Below are 20,099 nucleotides of genomic sequence, written 5' to 3' on the forward strand. Positions count from 1 at the left end.
CGTTGCAAACTTTTTGTCTTTTATGGTTTCAAATACATTTTATACATAGATTAACATTAAGTTTTGACTATGTCAACAGTTTTGCAGTCAAAATTTAATGTTTGGTCTAAAAAGTTTTGACTCAAAACCCTCTTTTCAAGCCTTACATTTGACAAAAAAACATAAATAAATGTGAAAGTCATGACAACGTGGATAAGCTTTGATTGTGGTTCTTATACAAGGAAAAAATGGGCATATTAGTATCGGTAATTGGGTTATGCCCCATTTGTCCTGTATGTTGAACAAATTTAAAGGGAAACGCTTTTGGAAGATAAATAGTTGGAGATAGAGAATTTCTGGAAGTTTTGACATATTTCTGTGTTTGGCACAGTAAGCATGGTGTGTGCAAGTAAATGTTTATCCAAAAACAGCAATACCAATACTTGACTTCAAATACATGTGTATTCAATAACGTGACATTGAGGTCTAATGAACGTACTATGAATCATTTATAGCTTATGAAACATTAATTGTCATTTATGTATGGAATTCCATATACGACAGCCAACTGTCAGCTGCTTACTCGGCCAGCTTAGTGCCAATTGCTTGTAGATGGTCTTGTTTCAGAAATAAAGGCATAAGTGGATGACAGTTTAATTAATGTTTCTAACCATATTACGATCTTGTAAAGAAACAGACTAACCATTTTGAACATGTATCTCTTTTCAATTTTGCTATCTCCGTTTGGAAAGCGTCGTTATTTTCATGATCATTGCGACAAATAAACCTTCCGACGGGCAATCTCTGATTTCATGATACAACGTAATTTGAACAGCCGATATCTCAGAAGTGTGATAGAACCATTTTAACAAGAGCTTGGACTTTGGGTAGTTGTGTCAAACAGCAATGTGACGTAGGCATGTCTATTTCATTGCTGGCCACTTAGGCATTGCTCTTTGAAATCAACAAGATTTGTCTGGCTTTTGAGCTAAGACTACGCAATCGGTGCATATATCGCTTGAAACCGTGTAATTTTAACTTGTTTTGACGAATGAAATAGATAGCTACGTCCAAACGAAAGTCCAAGGTCTTCTTAAAATGGTTCTAATTATGATATGAAAACATCATATGTGCTATGATTGACAGAGGTTCAATTAAAACGTTAATTAGTTTTTCTCACTGTTTTAGTTGTAATTTGAAATCCTGATCAACATTGGTCTGTGCGTGATATTGTTACTATTATCCCCTTGCGCAACTTGCTGCAAAGAATTTGCGCTGGGAATGATAGATAATGAGTGACCGCCAATGTTATCCATGGCTTGTAAAAAGTATTTTGACCACCTTGGTGTGAGCATATTAAATCAAAACTCTACAGTGTAGTGGTGTGTGTTTAACATTTATGATTTTATTTTTACAGAAATTACATGTAGGTTACTTCGTTAAACTTTATAAAACGTTATAAGGCTCCCAAATAGTTCCATAGCCGCGTGCAACGTGCTTGGGGCAATAGATTGGGAAACAGCATCGTTTCTAAAGCAATTTCGGAAAACTCGTTAGATGAGCTCATTACAAAATCATTTTCAGTTGCCTGAATATTTTCAAACATATCAAAAATGTTTAAGTCTACATCCGTTTTCGTATCGCAACAGCCAAATACTTCTGGGTTGCTATATAAAAAAGATAACGACCCGATGGACAAAGTTTGTTTCTAATTATATGATTATTCCATGCGTCCATCACTCTTTCATGGTCATTCTGGATGACAGGACTGAAACAAAATCTCAAACATTCTATATGGATAGCATCAGACAATCAAGAACTCCACTAACTCTCATGTCTTTTGAAAGTGGTAAACACGAGTTAATGTACTTCAAATTGTGCGCGTGACGGGTTTTCATACGTACGTACTCGAATAGGTTTCGGGCCACGTGATCAGGGCTTCGTTCAAGATCGTAGCAGCTAGCCTAGCCGTTAGGTCGTAGATATCAAGGTCTGTTGAACGGACCGCTAGGTCTCAGATTTGAAGTTGGAAATATTTAACTAAAGACTAATTACATCGACATAATCTGTTAATTTCAAGCGGAAACATACATGTTAAAATTCATTATAACTTTAAGGATGAATAAAATGGCACTAAATAAATAGATTTCATGTTTGTTACAAAGTGTTAACGAAGGTGGCCATCTTGAATTTGATGATAAGCATAAAATATTTAGGCTACGAATATCTACGTAGCGGCTAGGCTAGCTTACCGTTCAACTACGTAGCCCTCCGTAGCAGCTACGATCTCGAACGCAGCCCTGCACTTAACCCAATAAAGAGGTAAAGAAAGCAGTTGACAGAAAGCATTAAGCTGCCAACAGTTGGCTGTTGTATATGGAATTCCATAGTTATTGCAATGTCAGTATGTTTACTTTGTTTCTTCTGATCTGTTCCTTTCCTGATCCGTATTCCATAAAAGAAACATATGCCGTTAATATGGAATCTGTTTGTCAAGGAGATCATAGGGCACTTGAGTAAGTTTTTAAACAGCTGCAAACGAAGTTTAGGGGGTATATTGGAACCATCCTGTCTGTCTGTCTGTAGACACAATTTGTCCCCCTATAAACTTTTATTTTTACTACTGCATGGGATAGTCTGAGAATTTGTTCATACATTAAACACTAAGATGTGCACTTGTAATTCTAATTAAAATCAGACAAGATTTAATGATTTTATGACAGGTTTTATTTTCCTTGTCCTATATATTTTACATTGATGCTGAAAGGTAAAGGAGGTAATCAATCCTTACATTTTTAAAATAATTTAATATTAAACACTCTAAAATATATTTCTATAAATATATCCAGATGGGTTTTTAGTCCTTATTTTATAACCAAATATGTTATGTTTTGTAAGTATTGTATCAACTCACAATGCAAACTATTTTTTGTCAATGATAAATTCATAGGAACTTATAAAAACACCCACGACAAGGGGGGGGGGGCACTATCTGAGCCATTGTTTACTTGTAGATGGAGCATTTGTTTACGGAAAATTGATAACCTGAAAAATGGGCAGTGGTTTGTGTGTTATTCTGTTTCATAAAAACCAAACGTTTCTATCAATATAAAGAAATGAATTATACATGTATTATTAAAAGAAATGAATTAGTTTGCAAAATTGATACTTAGAAGCTGTTTAAACTTAGAAGTCAAATGAATTTATGAAGTGACCATACAGGGAATTAATGTAAATAGAATTCAAAATCATTTATATGATTGTATTATTTTGACAATTTTGAAATCATCGGATACAGAAATGCAAATGTATTACATATTGATTCATGGTCACTCTATACAGTCTAACGATAGCTTTTCATGGTAAGACTTTATCCTTTAAATTAACACAAAAATCAGCATATATACATTGTATGAAATGAAATGTTATATAAAATCTTGAGAAGTCCTTACAAGATGATTCGTAATTGAGACACTGAACTAGGATGTTTAAAAGATATTTGTTTTGCAAATATTTCGTGGAATATTTAAAAATAAAAATATCCAGAAAAAAGAACATTAACCTATTCATCATCTTTTGGTGGGATGACTTGGGTGTACAATTGTGCCCTTGTTAAGGAGTCCGATTTGTATATATATGTGTATACGGGGCTACTGAATGTCAAGGGCGGGGCCGTAGCGTGAGTGTAACTGTCACAGTAATACAAGGCTGGTCCCCCATCATCCTAGTTCAACTGTATGATGATTGATTAAATACTTTACAATGTGCTGCTTTATACATATAAGAAAGCTTTGTTAATCGTGGACCTCCGCCCTAAGACCCTGGGGGTCATTATAGGGAGTTTTGGTCACGAAATGGACCCTTTGTTTGCTCTGGTAGTTTTCACAGAAGTCGCTGCAGTCCATTCTTTCGGTCTCTTGAAGACATTTTATATTGTTGTTATCGTTGTCAAACTGCATGATTATAGAGCTAGCGTAGTTCTCAAAATCATCCCAGCGAAAAGAATGCTTTAGCACGTACATGTACACGAGAAGCATATTGCAATATTAATTATCATGCTTATGCTTAATTTACATGGAGAGCTGGCTTAGATATATCGGACCAGAATCAAATATCAACTGGTATTTGGAAGTTTTAAGCACCGTCTTGAATTTATTATAAAAAAAAAATATCTGATCTAAAAAGCGTGCGTGTAGAATTATTAACAATGGCTAAAGTTCGCTGTGTTAATTTATTATAATATAAATGAATAATTATGAATAACACCGGTGTCAACTGGAAATGTTTGGTGCTTGCCTGAAATAGTGACAAGGTCAGGGCAGAGAGAGAGAGAGAGAGAGAGAGAGAGAGAGAGAGAGAGAGAGAGAGTACTACGGTAGTTTTGCGTGCGTATCATCTGACTCCGTCATCAATTAACATACCGTTATAATGTCCAACATCAAATCAACCTACGATCCAGAGTCCGCATATAATACATTGTATCCGCACAGACAGTCGTGAAAAACTAAGTGAAATAGTTGTGGTTTGTTTTTCTTAAAAAAGCATTAATAATTAATATGAATATCATTTTGATGCATTGTTAAAGCCCTGAAACAAAATAAAAATTAAAACAAAATTATTCAAAGCATCATTCCTTCCTCTGGCTAACGGTAACTAACCTACACTTTGATGATATTCATGTCCTCCCTGAAAAAATGGACCGATTGGTTTGATTTTGTACATTGTGAATTTCCTTTACTCCAGCATTTGATCAATTTAAAGATATATAGTAAATGTAAGATGAAAATACATTAATGTCAAACTATGATTTTTTTTAAATATAAGAGTATTAGTATCAGGTGTTATATAATTATTAAAGAATGATCAAGCGCCTAGAATGGACATCGTGTACAAGAGTTGAGGAAGCACTGACCATGGACACTGAGAATTGTGAGTGGCAGTTATGTCTGACCGCAGCAATGTTTTCGTGGTGATGTTATTCCGGCCATTCTACAGAATATTTCTGTCCTACACAGTACAACACAGAGCGTCTTGATAGATCTACCTGTAGTATAATCTACCTGTAGTATAATCTACCTGTAGTATAATCTACCTGTAGTATATTATGATAGATCTACCCGTAGTATAATCTACCTGTAGTATAATCTACCTGTAGTATAATCTACCTGTAGTATATTATGATAGATCTACCTGTAGTATATTATGATAGATCTACCTGTAGTTTAATCTACCTGTAGTATATTATGATAGATCTACCTGTAGTATATTATGATAGATCTACCTGTAGTATAATCTACCTGTAGTATAATCTACCTGTAGTATATTATGATAGATCTACCTGTAGTATATTATGATAGATCTACCTGTAGTATAATCTACCTGTAGTATAATCTACCTGTAGTATATTATGATAGATCTACCTGTAGTATAATCTACCTGTTAGTATATTATGAAAGTCTGAAATCTCTGTTACCTGTAGCGATACTGAATAACATGCATGGATGTACTTGGGCATTATTTCTAGTGAATACTTGCCAGCTGTGACTTAGATTCAAAGTAATACTAATAAAAATTCAGCAGCATTTTAATTATTTTTCATTATTTAGCTATTCGTTTTTAGACTACTTGCAATTTAATGTTGTTGTTTTTTCCTGTATGTAAAATATTGATGCAGCTAAATTGCCCAAAAAATTAAAATGAAATACATGTATATGAAAATATGAAAAAAGCTATAAAAAGCCAGTACGAAACAAATATGTTATTGTTGTTATCCTTGATTTAATGCAAATAAAACAAAATTCAGAGTCCATCTATCATCTAGATAGATTCAATTTGCATTATTCTTTGTCTTACAGTTTACGATCAGCAAGGTTTAAAATGATCAAGTTTTGTTCAACATAAACATGTCACCAGATCAGTCTTGAATAGAAACGTTGTACGTGATATTAGAAATATTATACATCGACATGTAAATGTGTGCTTGGATTTTTTATCAGGCAATCACTTTGTTTGTCTGTTTATATTTATTTTATTGAACAAAAAAATAAACAATTTTTATATCTTTTTTTGCCATTAAAATGTAGATAATTATTTGTTTCTAATACAAACATAGGTATCACTTAAAGGGACTTGGTCACAATTTAAGATCAAAAATTTTATTTTTATTTGTTACGTATAAAATGGTTAACTGATGCATTTTAAATGATTGACCAAAATATTTAATGTTAAAGTCAAGATACAGAGGTAAGAATTGGTTGTTATGTAAACAAAGATCGAGTCTTATAGTTGTTTACAAAAAATGTAATGTAGAAAATTATCATTTTTTACACAAAATGACATGTAAAAAACAATTTAAACTAATTCATTATCTTCATAAATACTATTATCAACAAAAGAAAGATACACTTGATTGAAACTTACGCCAATACAACACATATGTAAAAAATGACAATATTGAGCTTTGTTTACAAAACAAAGAATTATGAACTCTGTATCTTGCTTATAATTTGATATTTGACTTTCAAATTTTGACATAGCATTATTAACTTCTATATTTATCAGTATGAACATTGAAAATGGAAAAATAAAATTTGAAAAATTTAGGTCAAATCGTGTCCAAGTCCCTTAAATACCGAAAACCTAGCTGTAAAACAACACTTACTCGTCAATCAGAAAACCTTTCAACTCGGACCATTACTGAACATGTTATCTTTTAAACCATCTTCTATTTATTTCTTTAAATGCTTTATTAATGTTAAATACATGTAAATAATGAAAAAATGAATTTGTTTAAAAAACTGACAAGTATTTTTAATTGTTGACAAAAACGTTCTGCCTTCTCTGAACCAGTTTTATTGATGTTTACCCAAATTAAAACAATCGTAATTTGCTTAAAACCATTTTTGCAGAACAATAAATATTTTACAACAATCCTGCTCTTTGTCGACTTGAAGTGAAATGTACTAACCAGAGGCGGATCCAGCAATTTTGAAAATGGGGGTTCCATTTTATGAAAACCAATATGTGCAAAATTCATCATTTGTCAATAAACAATGACTTTTTGACCGTTTTCCGTGCGTATACAACATTTATCTCATCACTATCTATTTCCCATCTATTTCATCATCAGAGTGCACTGCATTATTGAACGTTTTGTCGTTTTGGTTTAGGTAAGGAAGATTTGCGTAATATCTAGCCTCAAGAAACCCAGGTCTCCAGCAATGAGAAAGTGCGTCTATGCTTGATAGAAAAGAAACACTAAGAAACAAAACACTCAGACTAATTACGACAAACTATTATAAAAATGGATATTTTGGTAATTTTTTTTATGTCTTTGATGTTTTTAAATTCTGAACTATTTGTCGATTCTGGTTTCTATCGATTGCCTTCTTAAATAAAAGTATAAATGATAGGATATGACAAAAGAATGGGAATAATTTATATGCTGAATAAATGGTACGTGTGTAATACAATGGAAAAAGTAACTGTCGTCGCGGAACTTGATGTGACCTCTGTTAAGGGTGCGCTACATCACCTGGACTAGTACAGATGCGATCATATTTAGAAAAGTTTTAAAAAGGTGGACATTTTCATAATGGTTGACATATAAACCCTTTACACGGTATTTTTGTAACAGAATTTCCGATTCTTGGAAAGAGAACAAAAAATGCTTTCTTTTGTGTTTCATGTGGGTATGAAGGTGTCTAGCATTCCAGAGAAATAGCATAACCCGCATAAGCGGGTCATGTAAGTTTCTTTGTATTTTTCGTATGAAAAGAAGTAAAACTCGTCTATTATTAATTATTACTTTAGTTAATTAACTAAACAATACATTTGAAAGCGGCTTTTTAAAGTAAAACGAATGCGTACTTGAACGTCGTTTTACTCGATGGTTTGTCAGTTCAAAACTGTATGAACTATAATCATTCTTTTTAAACAGAAATAGATAAGAAAATACATTGTAGATGTTATTATAAATCTGTGTTTTGGCGATACAGCTTATATACTTTATTTCGAAAAAAAAATCGATTGGTTTTTTTCATATAAGAACAAAATTTTGGGACGCAGTACAAAATTCCTTCAATAAGCAATTTTAAAAGCATTTATTTGAGATAATTACAGTATTTCTATTATAAAATGGAAAAATTGACATTAAATAGGCATTAAACGTTTTTAAAAAAATCATATGTCCCGGAGAAAGGGGGGGGGGGGGGGGGGGTTCCGACCCCCGGAACCCCCCCCCCCCCTCCCTCCCTCTGGATCCGCCAATGCTAACATACGTGGTTTTTTTTTTCAAATATTGTTTTTCTTCAATTGCCCACTCTTATTGACTTTGACGGGTATTCACGGTTTAACAATAATATGATGTTCCGTCATACCAATAAGCCCTCACAGCAGCACAACCAATCACTATCGAGGAGAACTGTTCAACGCTTGAACTCTTAACCAGTCTGAGTAACGGGCGTTAGCCGAGTCAATAAGCATGCGCATCATTTGTAGTTCCGGTAACATCATTTCTTTGCAGTCTTCCGACGTCAAGTTATACTTGGAATTCCATTTGGTAGGCCCCACAGTTAGAGAGCGGTTAGAGAGGGGTTTACTCTGACAGAATTTTGTCACTTGGTCTTTTATGTCTTTGAAAGTGTTTACTTCGTCATGAAAGTCGGGTCCCTGTAATTTCACTTGATCTTTAAAACGTTTCTGAAAATGATCGTACATCTGAAAGTCTGCATAGTCAAAAAAGTGGAGAAATTTCTCCGAGCTTTCTGGTAGTTGCACAGGGTTTTTCTTTTTGCCCTTATTAATATTAAGAGGCACATATAAGATTTCTTGTAAATCCCAACACAGCAACCTCTTCATCAACACTAGAGACTCGTCAAAATATTCCATTATCATTACGAGAGGGAACTCCCTGTCTAGTTTTTGGATATACGAGCTGATATCAAGTTTATTTCTGAACATTGTTTGTGGAATTCCAAAGTCAAACGACTGGCGGTTGTTAACATACGCCAGGCCGCGATTTGCATTGTCCCCTCTTCTGGAAAACTCACGTAAAAAGCGATCCAATAATATCCCTGCACTTGCATTTCTTAATTCAGGAAATACTTTTTTAAGGACTGGGATAAACCCGTAGTAAGAGGCAGCTGAAATAAAGTGAGACTTGGGCTCCCTCATTATAGCCACATACACAGAGTCACTAGGCATGACAGAATCGAACGCCTCCTTATTGTACACCACGTGATTACAGAGGATGTTGTACGTTTCGTTTCCCGGAAGCGGGATGATATTTTTGCGGTCGATTGTTTTTCCGTACCCAAGGTAGTTGAACCCTGAGCCATTGCTGCGACGAGGTAACACCATGTTTAGGTCATTTCTGAGGGCAAATCGGATAAAGATGTTCATGACAGTCGTGCTGCCCGCCTTGTGAACCTTGAGAAAGGCCACGTTAGTTTTCTTGCTGCATTTAGGGGCGGATACCTTCCTTTCCAATAGCGATGACCGAAAGTCTAATTCCTTGTATAAACCTTGAAGGCCATCGTCGGGACGCACACTCGTTCTCAAAATTACGGAGAATGTATAGAGCACCATTATCATGACCAATACCACAAAATATCTGAAAAGAAAAAGCAACTCAAGTAAATTCTCCTAATAAAACATCTCGATCAACTATATATGTTCAAGAAAATTGAAGTATGAAATAAACATATAACTTGATCAAAACTTTTTGAAGGCTAGATGGTCTACAAAGTACCCATCAGATCTAACTTAAATCTTAAAAGGGATTTTTGAAGCTAAGAAATAATATTTACGTTTGGTGAAGAAAAATTCCAGGTTAAATAGCTCTAAAATAATAGTGTTTTACTTCATCTTGTACTGAGCTCTTTTTTCCAAGGTGGTCCATAAAGTCTTAAAATGGCACGTACTTCTAGCTTTGATAATATAATCATACAATGATTTTAGTAAAATACATTTAACATCATTATTGTAGTAAAATACTTACTTTTCTAAAACATTAATCAAACAAAGCTCCTGCCATGCGTATATTTTTTACAGGATACAAGCATTATCTACAGGATCATTTATCTCAGTGTCTACAGGATGATTTTAATTCAGTGTCTAGGTTGTCTAATATATGCTATCGTCCGTTTGTGTATTGTATAGCTATATATTGTCGTCTGTTACAAGCTATCGTGTGTCTCAGGCATTGCTACAGCCTAGTTCAAGGACTTTGGCAGAAACTTTCAGCTGTAACACTCTTGAACTTAGATCACTTACCTCTTGCAAGAGCTCCACATTTTTTTCTTGTTCCAATTGCTATCAAATAAAAAAAGAATATTGAGTTTATGTGAATGCTTTGTACGATCACTCCATCGGTCAAAAGATCAAATGGTCGATATAAGGCAATTTTTTTTTGCTTTGGATACAGGTCTCAAGTAAATAAAGATCATGTTTAACTTTTTATATATCAAATGAATTTCACTTTGTTAATGTTTATACTTATTGTTTTTTGGATTGTTCGCCTTTTCGGGTAACAGAATAGAGAAAAGGAAAAAGTTCTTGCGCGAATATATGAGGTGTCAGACTTTACCGTATACAACCGCTCACGCGGGGGTAGTCGCCTTCAACGTATGGGGTTGTTGATTTCACCAGTGCGAATGTGTTTGGAGGTGTTCGAATAAAAGGTAACGAGACTTTTCCGAGATTTTTTCAGTTTCTGTGGAATTTAGGTCACGGCTTTTGTATGAATTTATAACAAGTAATTCGAACAAATATATACCGCACGGAAGACAGCGAAAGTCATACTTTCTGTTGGTCTTTGATCGGAGAGTTTAGTAGTCTTAGTCTTAGAAGTGCTATTCAAACACTTCGAGAATATTTGGCATATTTCAAATTCACTGTAATCGAATGGTCAAAATACAGATGACTTGCGAAAAAACCCATGATTTGTTCAAAATCAAATTTTGGATCCGCGCCTGACGCTACTCAGCAACAGAAGTTACGGCAGAAAAGTCTTGAATGCGCGTACTGTTCACCTTAGTGCCTGTATCATAAATTATTGATGTATTCTGCATTTCTAAAATAGATGTTTTGTTTTATTAACCAACAAGGCATATCTCTGTAATATTGCATGCAAAATCGGACCAAATTAATTATGTTCCGGCATTCGTTCCGTAAACTTAATCGACATCGATTTTATAATTTACTTCTTAGCACAAAGGCGATAGAATTAGCAACATTGTAGACATCTGTGTTTGTTGTATAAAGAAGAAAAGAAAAAGATAATTACTTTAATTCTGGAGAATAATGATTAATGTTTGGTACAGAATAAAGACAGGAGTCACATGTTTTATCAAGGACAATGGCACTGAATGGACAGCACTGAATCTGATCCCCGAGGTTCACGATAGAGAGCAAACTGCTTTTATACAGTTACGTAGGAAACCTTTTTATTTATCATAAGACACGGCATGGATGTTACTGATTTATTGGAAGTCGTTTTTCAACGGAAAAATGAAACGTTTCAGTCTATTTAATAAGACAGCGGATTGAGTTACTACGTTTACAAAGTACACGTGCCGCTACTTCTGTAATATTTCAATGCTGTGCAGCTTAGCCATGCCTATTGTACTGTATCATGTTAAAATCATAAATATTATTTTTATTAATGTACGTTTTATTACCACTGCGTCAGATGTTATATTTTTTGAGTCGTATAAAATATTTGCGGATTCGTTCGTCGCTTTACTATTTCAAGATTTAGCGAATGTCAATTTGCAGAAACGATGCGAGCCGTAAAAAGGGAGATTTATACAGAGTCCGCCATGAAGTGATGTGGTGCATTCCCCACTCTTCCTTGGTGTTGTACGGGCATGGGTAATGATCTTCTTTACATTGTATTGCCATCGTACACCAAGGGGGTACAAGGGTCTAATTCATTTACAAGGGACTCGATGGTCTTTGCCATTTTTAGACTCTTTGGATCTACTTAAGAAGAAGAGTTCTATATAAAGATATAGGAGAGTTATAAACACATAGCTTGTAAAGAGTAGATCTGTTGGTATTTCATTGACCACCTAGCCTCATTAAAAGGTTAGTACATCGTAAGGGCTATTTTTCCTACGAGGTACTTACTGTGGGGTTTTTTTTCTACACAAGTCCCGGCCCTTTTCTCCAAGAGGTAACAATTCTCGAGTTACATTGCAGAATAAGATGTAAAATGCGTTGTCAGAATTTAACATATTTTTTCATGTTTATCAGAACCAACATTTCCGGTTTTGTGCGTTCAGACAGCTTTCCGCGTGTTTAGTTTTATTTCTGGTCACCAAGTTTGCTCATGACACATTTGATTGCGAAGTATGCTGATGTGCCGACCCCGTTACAGTATGTTAATAATCGTGAAGCAGCACTATGAATTTAAGACACCAAATTTGCGTATAAAACGACGTAATTTATCATATTTTTGTATTTTGGTAATTTTTAACCCGTCTTCGTAAGAAAATATCATTAGTGACATACTATTCACAATGCGTTTTATTATTATATTTAAACTGATAAACATGTATATGATCAATAATTTTCTTCACAGATTTAGGTGGATGATTACCAGTCGAAATTAAATATGATTTAGATTTGACATCCTCTACTGACACTTATAAGTAGCATTTTTTATTAATCAATAAGAAACGGCGTTTGTATAAGTTTGTATAAATTGTTAGCGATCATGCAGTTCATGAAAAGGTATAAAAACACGTGAATTCAAATCATTTATAAATTACAAATTAATTAATGTAAGGTCAAAAGACAAATCAAAATCCAACCTGTTGATTGAGAGGTCAAGCGTATATTACAAGATCCATCGTCACACAGGAAATATCCTGACACAATTGGTACTCCCCCTGAGATGGGGTGGTAACAACATGCAGCAGCACCCCCACTACTTAGATCCCTGGGTCCTGGCCATACTAATCCCCACGGTAAGGCACACGGCGATTCTTAGACAATTCCGTTGGCTGGTAGTGATGTATTGGTGCGCCCGCGGCAGTAGTACTCAGTATAGAGACATAACTTACATTCTGACAATAGGGCTGTTATACTGGCCCGCGCATGTCACCTAAGGAAAAATAATGGTTGTACTCGCATTATGTTCTTTTTTATGAATATTAAATAATAAGATTGTTATATAAAGAGAGTAATTAAGAATGACAAAAAAAGTATGTACGTCGTAAATATCACTGAAGACAATATTGATGTACTTTGTGTAATTTAAAAAAAAATTAATTTGTGGACGAACTATATCTTTACTTAATTATACGCGTCGATTTGAAATCAGCTCACTCATATTCGTTGTCGTCGGGTTTTTATTTTGCATTCTGGGATTCTCAATAAAACCGCACGCGTATAATTCTTAAGAGATAAGGAACCACATTCTACCATCCCGACTTTAATTCATATATTAGTATATTCAAACTGATACAGCAAACAAGTTTCAAACTTATTAAAAATATTTACATATCATTTATGTCGTTTCATGTTGATTCAGGTTATAAAAGTCAATTAAAACAAGCTTAAATTTTACACATTTTACTCACAGATCATTGAATGCGATTTTATGAAATTTAGAAAATTAAAAGTGAAATACATGTATGATACATACAATCAAACCTATATTTATCAGAACAATTCGATCTGTCATTCAAATAAAAATAAAAATAAAACCCTTTAAAGTTATATGATGAGACATAAAAGTGCAATCATAATATTTGGACCCAATGGTCGGACACACCTCACCCCCACCCCTCTTCATCAGTTGTGTATCGCCAATAAAGGTTTTTAGTTATTATGTCATAGTTAGTAACTAATATCATTTAGTTAATATTACAATTAGAGATAGCTAGGGTACCGATGTACGCTGTGTGATTTACGATTGTACTGAATGCAACAAATTTTATTGGTGCACTTTTGATTTTAAAACAAACTTTTAAAAATCAAATTGTCATTGCATGTCAGGCTTAGTCAGTTCAGTGGTTTAGACGTAGTGTACCGTATGTGATTTGGTCTGATGTTCATACGTTGGAAAAGTGCATTTAAATATACACAACGTATTGTACTTAAAAACTTCACTCGCGAGATTAACATAAACATTTTCTTTAAATCATGTTATGCATATTTTTTCTAAAATGTAAATGTATGATACCAATATTGTTTTAACTAAACCGTGTTGTAAAATCTATAAAAAAAATGTGTATTTTCATGAGAAGTTGATAATTCATATTTTTGTAGATTTTGGTCAAATATATTTACTTTATTTAATAATATGGGTCGTTTAAATATAAGGTTATATTATGATTCTAATTAACGAAAAATAACAATTTTAGAAGCATCGTAAGACACTCGTCTATAGGACACATGAAGCGAATGGTTATGAATTGTCATGACATTAATGGGCTCTGTTTATCATATCGATATCGAATTGTGTTATGTATTAGCTCAGCTACACTACAGACCAACAAATTTTACGTCTAAAAGAGTTCTTAATTTTTGTTGAACTAAGCACATTCAACCAATACGGCGAAACTGCTGAAATAGATGGCTCTTAAAATGAGACTTAACGAAGCTCTGGTTTTGATAGCGACAGCTGTACATGAAAATGATCTGCATATTTACCAACGGAATTGCAAACTTTTTTTGCAATTAGTATACAGAAGAAATGTATATATTTCTATTATATCTATGTCCACGCACAGGAAAGATTGTCCAGTTTATGGGAAGTACAATAATAATTGCCTTTGTCGCTGAATACAACCACATAATTTTAATCATAAAAGCAATTTTGCTAACAATGAATAATTAATGTATACGTTTGTGGAATTTTACATCTACAGTGTATATAACAGTGCCATCATGTGCTTGTCAAAATAAAATGACCAAATGGCAAAAAACTTCACTATAAATTTATGTATTCATATGAGAGAGAGAGAGAGAGAGAGAGAGAGAGAGTTTTAATAAGGCGTTCAGTATGATTATTTTATAGAACGCATTGTTTGTTTGATATGATAATGACTATTATATGTCTATAAAACATTTCACTTTGTTTGAAAGAATACAAGTGAGTAAATTCTTTCACACCTGTTGATGTCTTATATCTAATGAGAGAGAGAAAAGAGAGAGAGAGAGAGAGAGAGAGAGAGAGAGAGAGAGAGAGAGAGAGAGAGAGAGAGAGAGAGAGACCCTACCTTATCCTTCCTCCATTTTCGAATTTGTTCAGTAGAAAATCTATAATTTAGCATGTTCAATATATATTCACATAAACACGAACTTATATTTAAATTGCCGAAAGCATATGGCTATTTTCTCCTGTAAATTCGATATATCATTCTATACAATCCATTGAATATGTATTGTCTTTGTGTCTAACGTTGACTGGGAGTTAACATAATTTAAAGTTCCACTGTGAGGGGGGGGAATGGTCGAAATTGATTTCTGTTGAAAGGTAAATCCCTCAGTTAGGAACGCTACCATTTATGAGGGGACTCAAAGATAAAGTTCACCTGAATTATTATATTTTTGTCAATCAAAAGATTCGGTTGTCACTATGTGATCATTTCACTTAATTCTAATTTATAACTAAGAATCCATACTGCATCGTGCTATGAGAGAGGAGCCATGAATTTATTAGTGACTTACAAATATTGTGGGATTTTAATTAAGCAATGATTGTGGAGTAATCTCCCATTTATAGGAATGTTCTTCGTTTGTTTGCTTCGAATGTACAATTTATAGAAGACCGGGTTAAAAAAACCCACCAACATCTTAAGAATTTATTTAAGGAAATATCTTTTTTTAATGAAGATAAACATAGTCTAAAAATTGCCGCGACCATCCACCCCTCATAAACGACCATCCACCCCTCGTAAAAATGGTCCCCGGTCAAATGCTGACAGTGTGTCCTTGGTTTATCCTATATTTCTACATGTTCATTGTAAATGGTGGCTGCTCTGGGCTAGCTGGGATCGAATAAAGTTCTAAATTACAGACACTTCGTGAACATCTGATCGTTCTTCCTTGATCATCTGATCTTAGTCTGAACTGTGCATTATTTCTCAAGGGTAATGACCCCTATGTCGGTTGAATTCATACCAATTTTAGAAAGTTTGAATCCTCGGACATCATGTTACCGCCTTTTGGCTAAAATAATGTTGCTATAATGTACCTTGTTGAAAAGCTTGTATACAATAAAATGATTTAATTACAGCTAAAATATTGTGGATTCAAGTTCAAGTTCTTTATTCCGAGAGACATATACACATGAACATATACATATTAATTAAACAGTAAGAAAAACGAAGTGTACATAATCAATTTGGATAATTCACATGATTATGATTTGCTAACGTCACCTTCATAGCCTAATGAACCATTAAAAATTACGTTTTAATATTCAAACCATTTTTAATCAATCCATACTGTGCGTGCACAAATGACTAAACGATTGTTACTAAACGATCATTGCGAACATAGAAAGAACAGCCGTATCTTCTTAATATGGATGGTCAATTCAACATATCCCGACATAGCTTGGCTGTTTCGTAATTACCTAACGATGTTGGCGAAGGAATCAGCCGAGGGTTGCCGAATGATAACAATGATGGAATGTCGTCTCGCATTCCGTGCTCCTATTTAAGCTAATTGATCACTAAAAAACACCAAACAAACCAACAAAACAACGCAGAAAACCTCGAAAGCACAAAATAACAACGAAATATGAAAGAACATCGTATATGATATTGTGAGAACCACATTAAAACTGAAAACTCTAAATAATGCGACTGAAGACAAAATAGAGTGATTCATTCGGGAGCAAATCAAGGTGATTGAACGTACTTTTCAAACAGAACGAAAAGGAATATATAGAAATTTAGCAAGGAATAAAAATTTAAACAACGAATTTCTCATTTTTGACACACTTAATCTGATATTTTTGCAACAGATTCGATTTTAAAATCCATTTTTCGTCCTTTGTGTTTCTTAAAAGAAAACAGATTATAGTAAAGAATTTTATTATCTTTGAATGTGCCTCTTTCTTCAGTATTTGATATTACCGGACGCCTTTTTTATGCTGATAAAAAAGAAATGAGATATACAGAGGTAAGAATTTCCACGACAACAACTATATTACCATAAACTATAATTATGTCCCGGAAATCTAGGATAAATCTATTGGAATCCTCTTTTCATATACTAGCTAATATGAGTTTGTATTGTCCTGTTTTGAAGAATAATCAGTTGTTAATTTTGCATATTAGATGATAAAAATTTGTGATTTTCAGAATCATGTATATTAGATATCGTACATTGGTTTGATTTTTTTTTTTTACATTTAACTTTTCCCCTCAGTAGAATCCGATCTTACCGTTCTCCTCTTTGTCCCGCCTGCCTGACTGCTCCTTTGTCGGGGGTGAAATTAACGAGCAGATCTTACGTAGTTTTACGCTAAGACCATCACTAGATGTAGCAGATGGCGGCGTTCACTAAATACTTTACAATATAGGGATTAAATTGCTGTCCAGAATTAATTTCTCTATGCTAAATGATGTGCATCGTTAAAAAAATCCGAAATTATGTGTTTTGGTCCAGATTAAAAACAAAATAAAAGTAGCATTTTCGGGACTTAACTGAGTACCATAGGATTTTTATTTTCAAACCTGCATATAAATAGATATTGGTTTGAGTACAAATTTTAAAGGTGTTTCTGATTATTGTAGATAGAGAAATTTTAATCAAATAGTAATGTCGCGAAGAACTTGCACTTATTTTATTAGCATATAATTGAATAATGTGTTATGTCAAGCATAAAGAACTCGATTGGTCTGCATGACCCAAATTTCCAAATTGCTGAAACCGCATCTTAGGTGGTTTTGTATGAACTCCCAAAACAGTATAGAAATACAGAAAATATTTAAGTTGTGTTTTAAAGCAGACTTTATATATCCGCTATAGACAGATAGTGAGATACATACTATTACTAAGATACCCCCGAGGTCGCACGAGAGTGGGGGAGGATGAGCGATCTAACCAGGGGGGTTATACAGATACGACTACCAACCACCCAAGGACTGAGATGAACACGATTACGGATTACGGAGGAATACGTCAACAGACTGGAGATGAGATTCTCCTTTGGAGATTACACAACATCATGGCAACGACTAGAAGTTGGCATAGTTACTGGCTGTACTATCTCAGTCATACTATTTTTAGCAGCTATGAACCTACTGGTGAAATCAGCAGACAAAATGAGTAGAGGCCCATGGATGAGAGCAGGCATACGCCAACCACCAATGCGTGCAGTCATGGATGACATGACGATCAGTACTAAGACCGCAATCGAAGCAAAATGGACGCTCAAAGAAATAGAAGAGCTTATCAGTTGGGCTAGGATGTAAATCAAACCATCAAAGTCGAGAAGTCTGGTGCTGAAGAAAGGAAGGGTGACAAACTATGACTTCCAGCTTGGACAGGAGATAATTCCACCAGTCTTAGAGAAGCTAGTGAAATGCCTGCGGAAGTATTTTGATGACACACTGAGGGACACTTAGAACACAACCAACACTGTAGAACAACAACAACAGTGGATGGACGCAATAGACAAAAGTGGACTGCCAGGAAAATACAAAACCTGGATAAACCAGCATGGAGTACTCCCTCGGATTTTGTGGCCTTTGCAGGTGTACGACATACCAATGTCCAGGGTAGAAGCTATGGAGCGCCTGACTACAAAATTCCTTCGCCGATGGCTAGCAATACTACAGTGCTTTAGTAGCGTTGGGCTCTACAGTGTATAGGGACTAAACTACAATTACTGCTATAATCTCTTGTCGAAGAATACAAGGTTACCAAAGTGCGACAACATCTAACACTTAGAGACAGTAAAGATGAGAAGGTTCGCGGAGCCAAGGTGAATCTAGAAGCAGGCAGGAAGTGGTCTGTTCAAGACAAGGTCCTGGAAACAGAATTACGCCTGAAGCAAGCAGACATTTAGGGAAATGTAGCAGACGGGAGACTAGGCATGGGAACAGTAATGTCTTTTACTAATTAACCATTCTTAATTGTCAATGAGTCCATGACTCATTCATGGACTCATTGACAATTAAGAATTGTTAATTAGTAAAAGTCAGTTACATCAACCTGATGGGGAACAGCAGACAAAGGAGTGCAAAGGAAGCTAGTAAAAAGGGAAGTCCGAGTGATGGAGGAAGACTTAAGAATGGCAAAAGCAGTAGCATTAAGAAACAAGGAAGATGGGTGATTTGGGAAGCAGCAAGGCAGCGGAAAGTGACCTGGAATGACATATGGTCGATGGAGCCAGACAGATTGCAGTTTCTCCTCAGATCAGAATATGACGTGCTACCAAGCCCAACAAATTTGGCAGTATGGGGCTTATCTGATGACCCAAATTGCAAGCTCTGTGGAAAACCAACAAATTTTGAGCATATATTGTCATCATGTTCCGTGGCATTGTCTGAAGGTCGGTATACATGGAGGCATGACCAGATACTTTCGGTACTCGCAGACTCTTTCGAAAAAGCCAGGAAGAGACCACCACCAAAGGACAAGCGGCTCAAGTTCATCAACGTTGTTAGAGCAGGAGAGAGGGAGAAGAGTGGCGGCACTTTGGAGGGTAGAGGACTTCTTGGCACGGCAGGAGACTGGCAAATGCGAGCTGACCTGAAGACCAGAATGCAATTCCCAACGAAGGTAGCATCCACCTACAAGCGACCTGACGAAGTGATCTGGTCTCCGTCATACTGGAGCTGACAGTTCCTTGGGAGGAGATAATGGAAGACGCATATGAGCGGAAAATGGGGAAATATCAGGAGCTTGTGCAGATTGTAAGGAGAGAGGGTGGAGAGAATGGTGTTTCCCAGTGGTTGTTGGCGTGCGGGGATTTGTTGGACAATCCTTGTGGCGAGCCCTGAGAGTCACTGGGGTTATTGGGTTGGAGAGAAGTCAGCTTATAGGGCGACTAAGCAGATAGGCAGAAATGGCATCACTATGGTTGTGGAGAAGAAGAGAGGGACAGTGGGGAAGACAGTGAGAGACAATTGTGAATGTAAGATCGG

The 20,099-nt window shown here is 35.0% G+C and overlaps 1 protein-coding gene across 1 annotated transcript; it reads right to left on the reverse strand.

The window, feature by feature from the left end:
* Positions 1 to 8,229: 8,229 nt before the first annotated feature.
* Positions 8,230 to 15,227, reverse strand: LOC105338589 (galactosylceramide sulfotransferase). The gene is made up of 4 exons (XM_020071557.3): positions 15,213 to 15,227; positions 12,798 to 13,090; positions 10,255 to 10,293; positions 8,230 to 9,592 (listed from the first exon to the last, which is right to left on the reverse strand). The coding sequence occupies exons 3-4, from the start codon at positions 10,272 to 10,274 to the stop codon at positions 8,389 to 8,391; spliced, it is 1,224 nt and encodes a 407-aa protein (XP_019927116.3). The 5' UTR covers positions 10,275 to 10,293; positions 12,798 to 13,090; positions 15,213 to 15,227; the 3' UTR covers positions 8,230 to 8,388.
* Positions 15,228 to 20,099: the final 4,872 nt, after the last annotated feature.

Source organism: Magallana gigas, chromosome 2, assembly GCF_963853765.1.
Source record: "Magallana gigas chromosome 2, xbMagGiga1.1, whole genome shotgun sequence".
Lineage (NCBI taxonomy): Eukaryota > Metazoa > Mollusca > Bivalvia > Ostreida > Ostreidae > Magallana > Magallana gigas.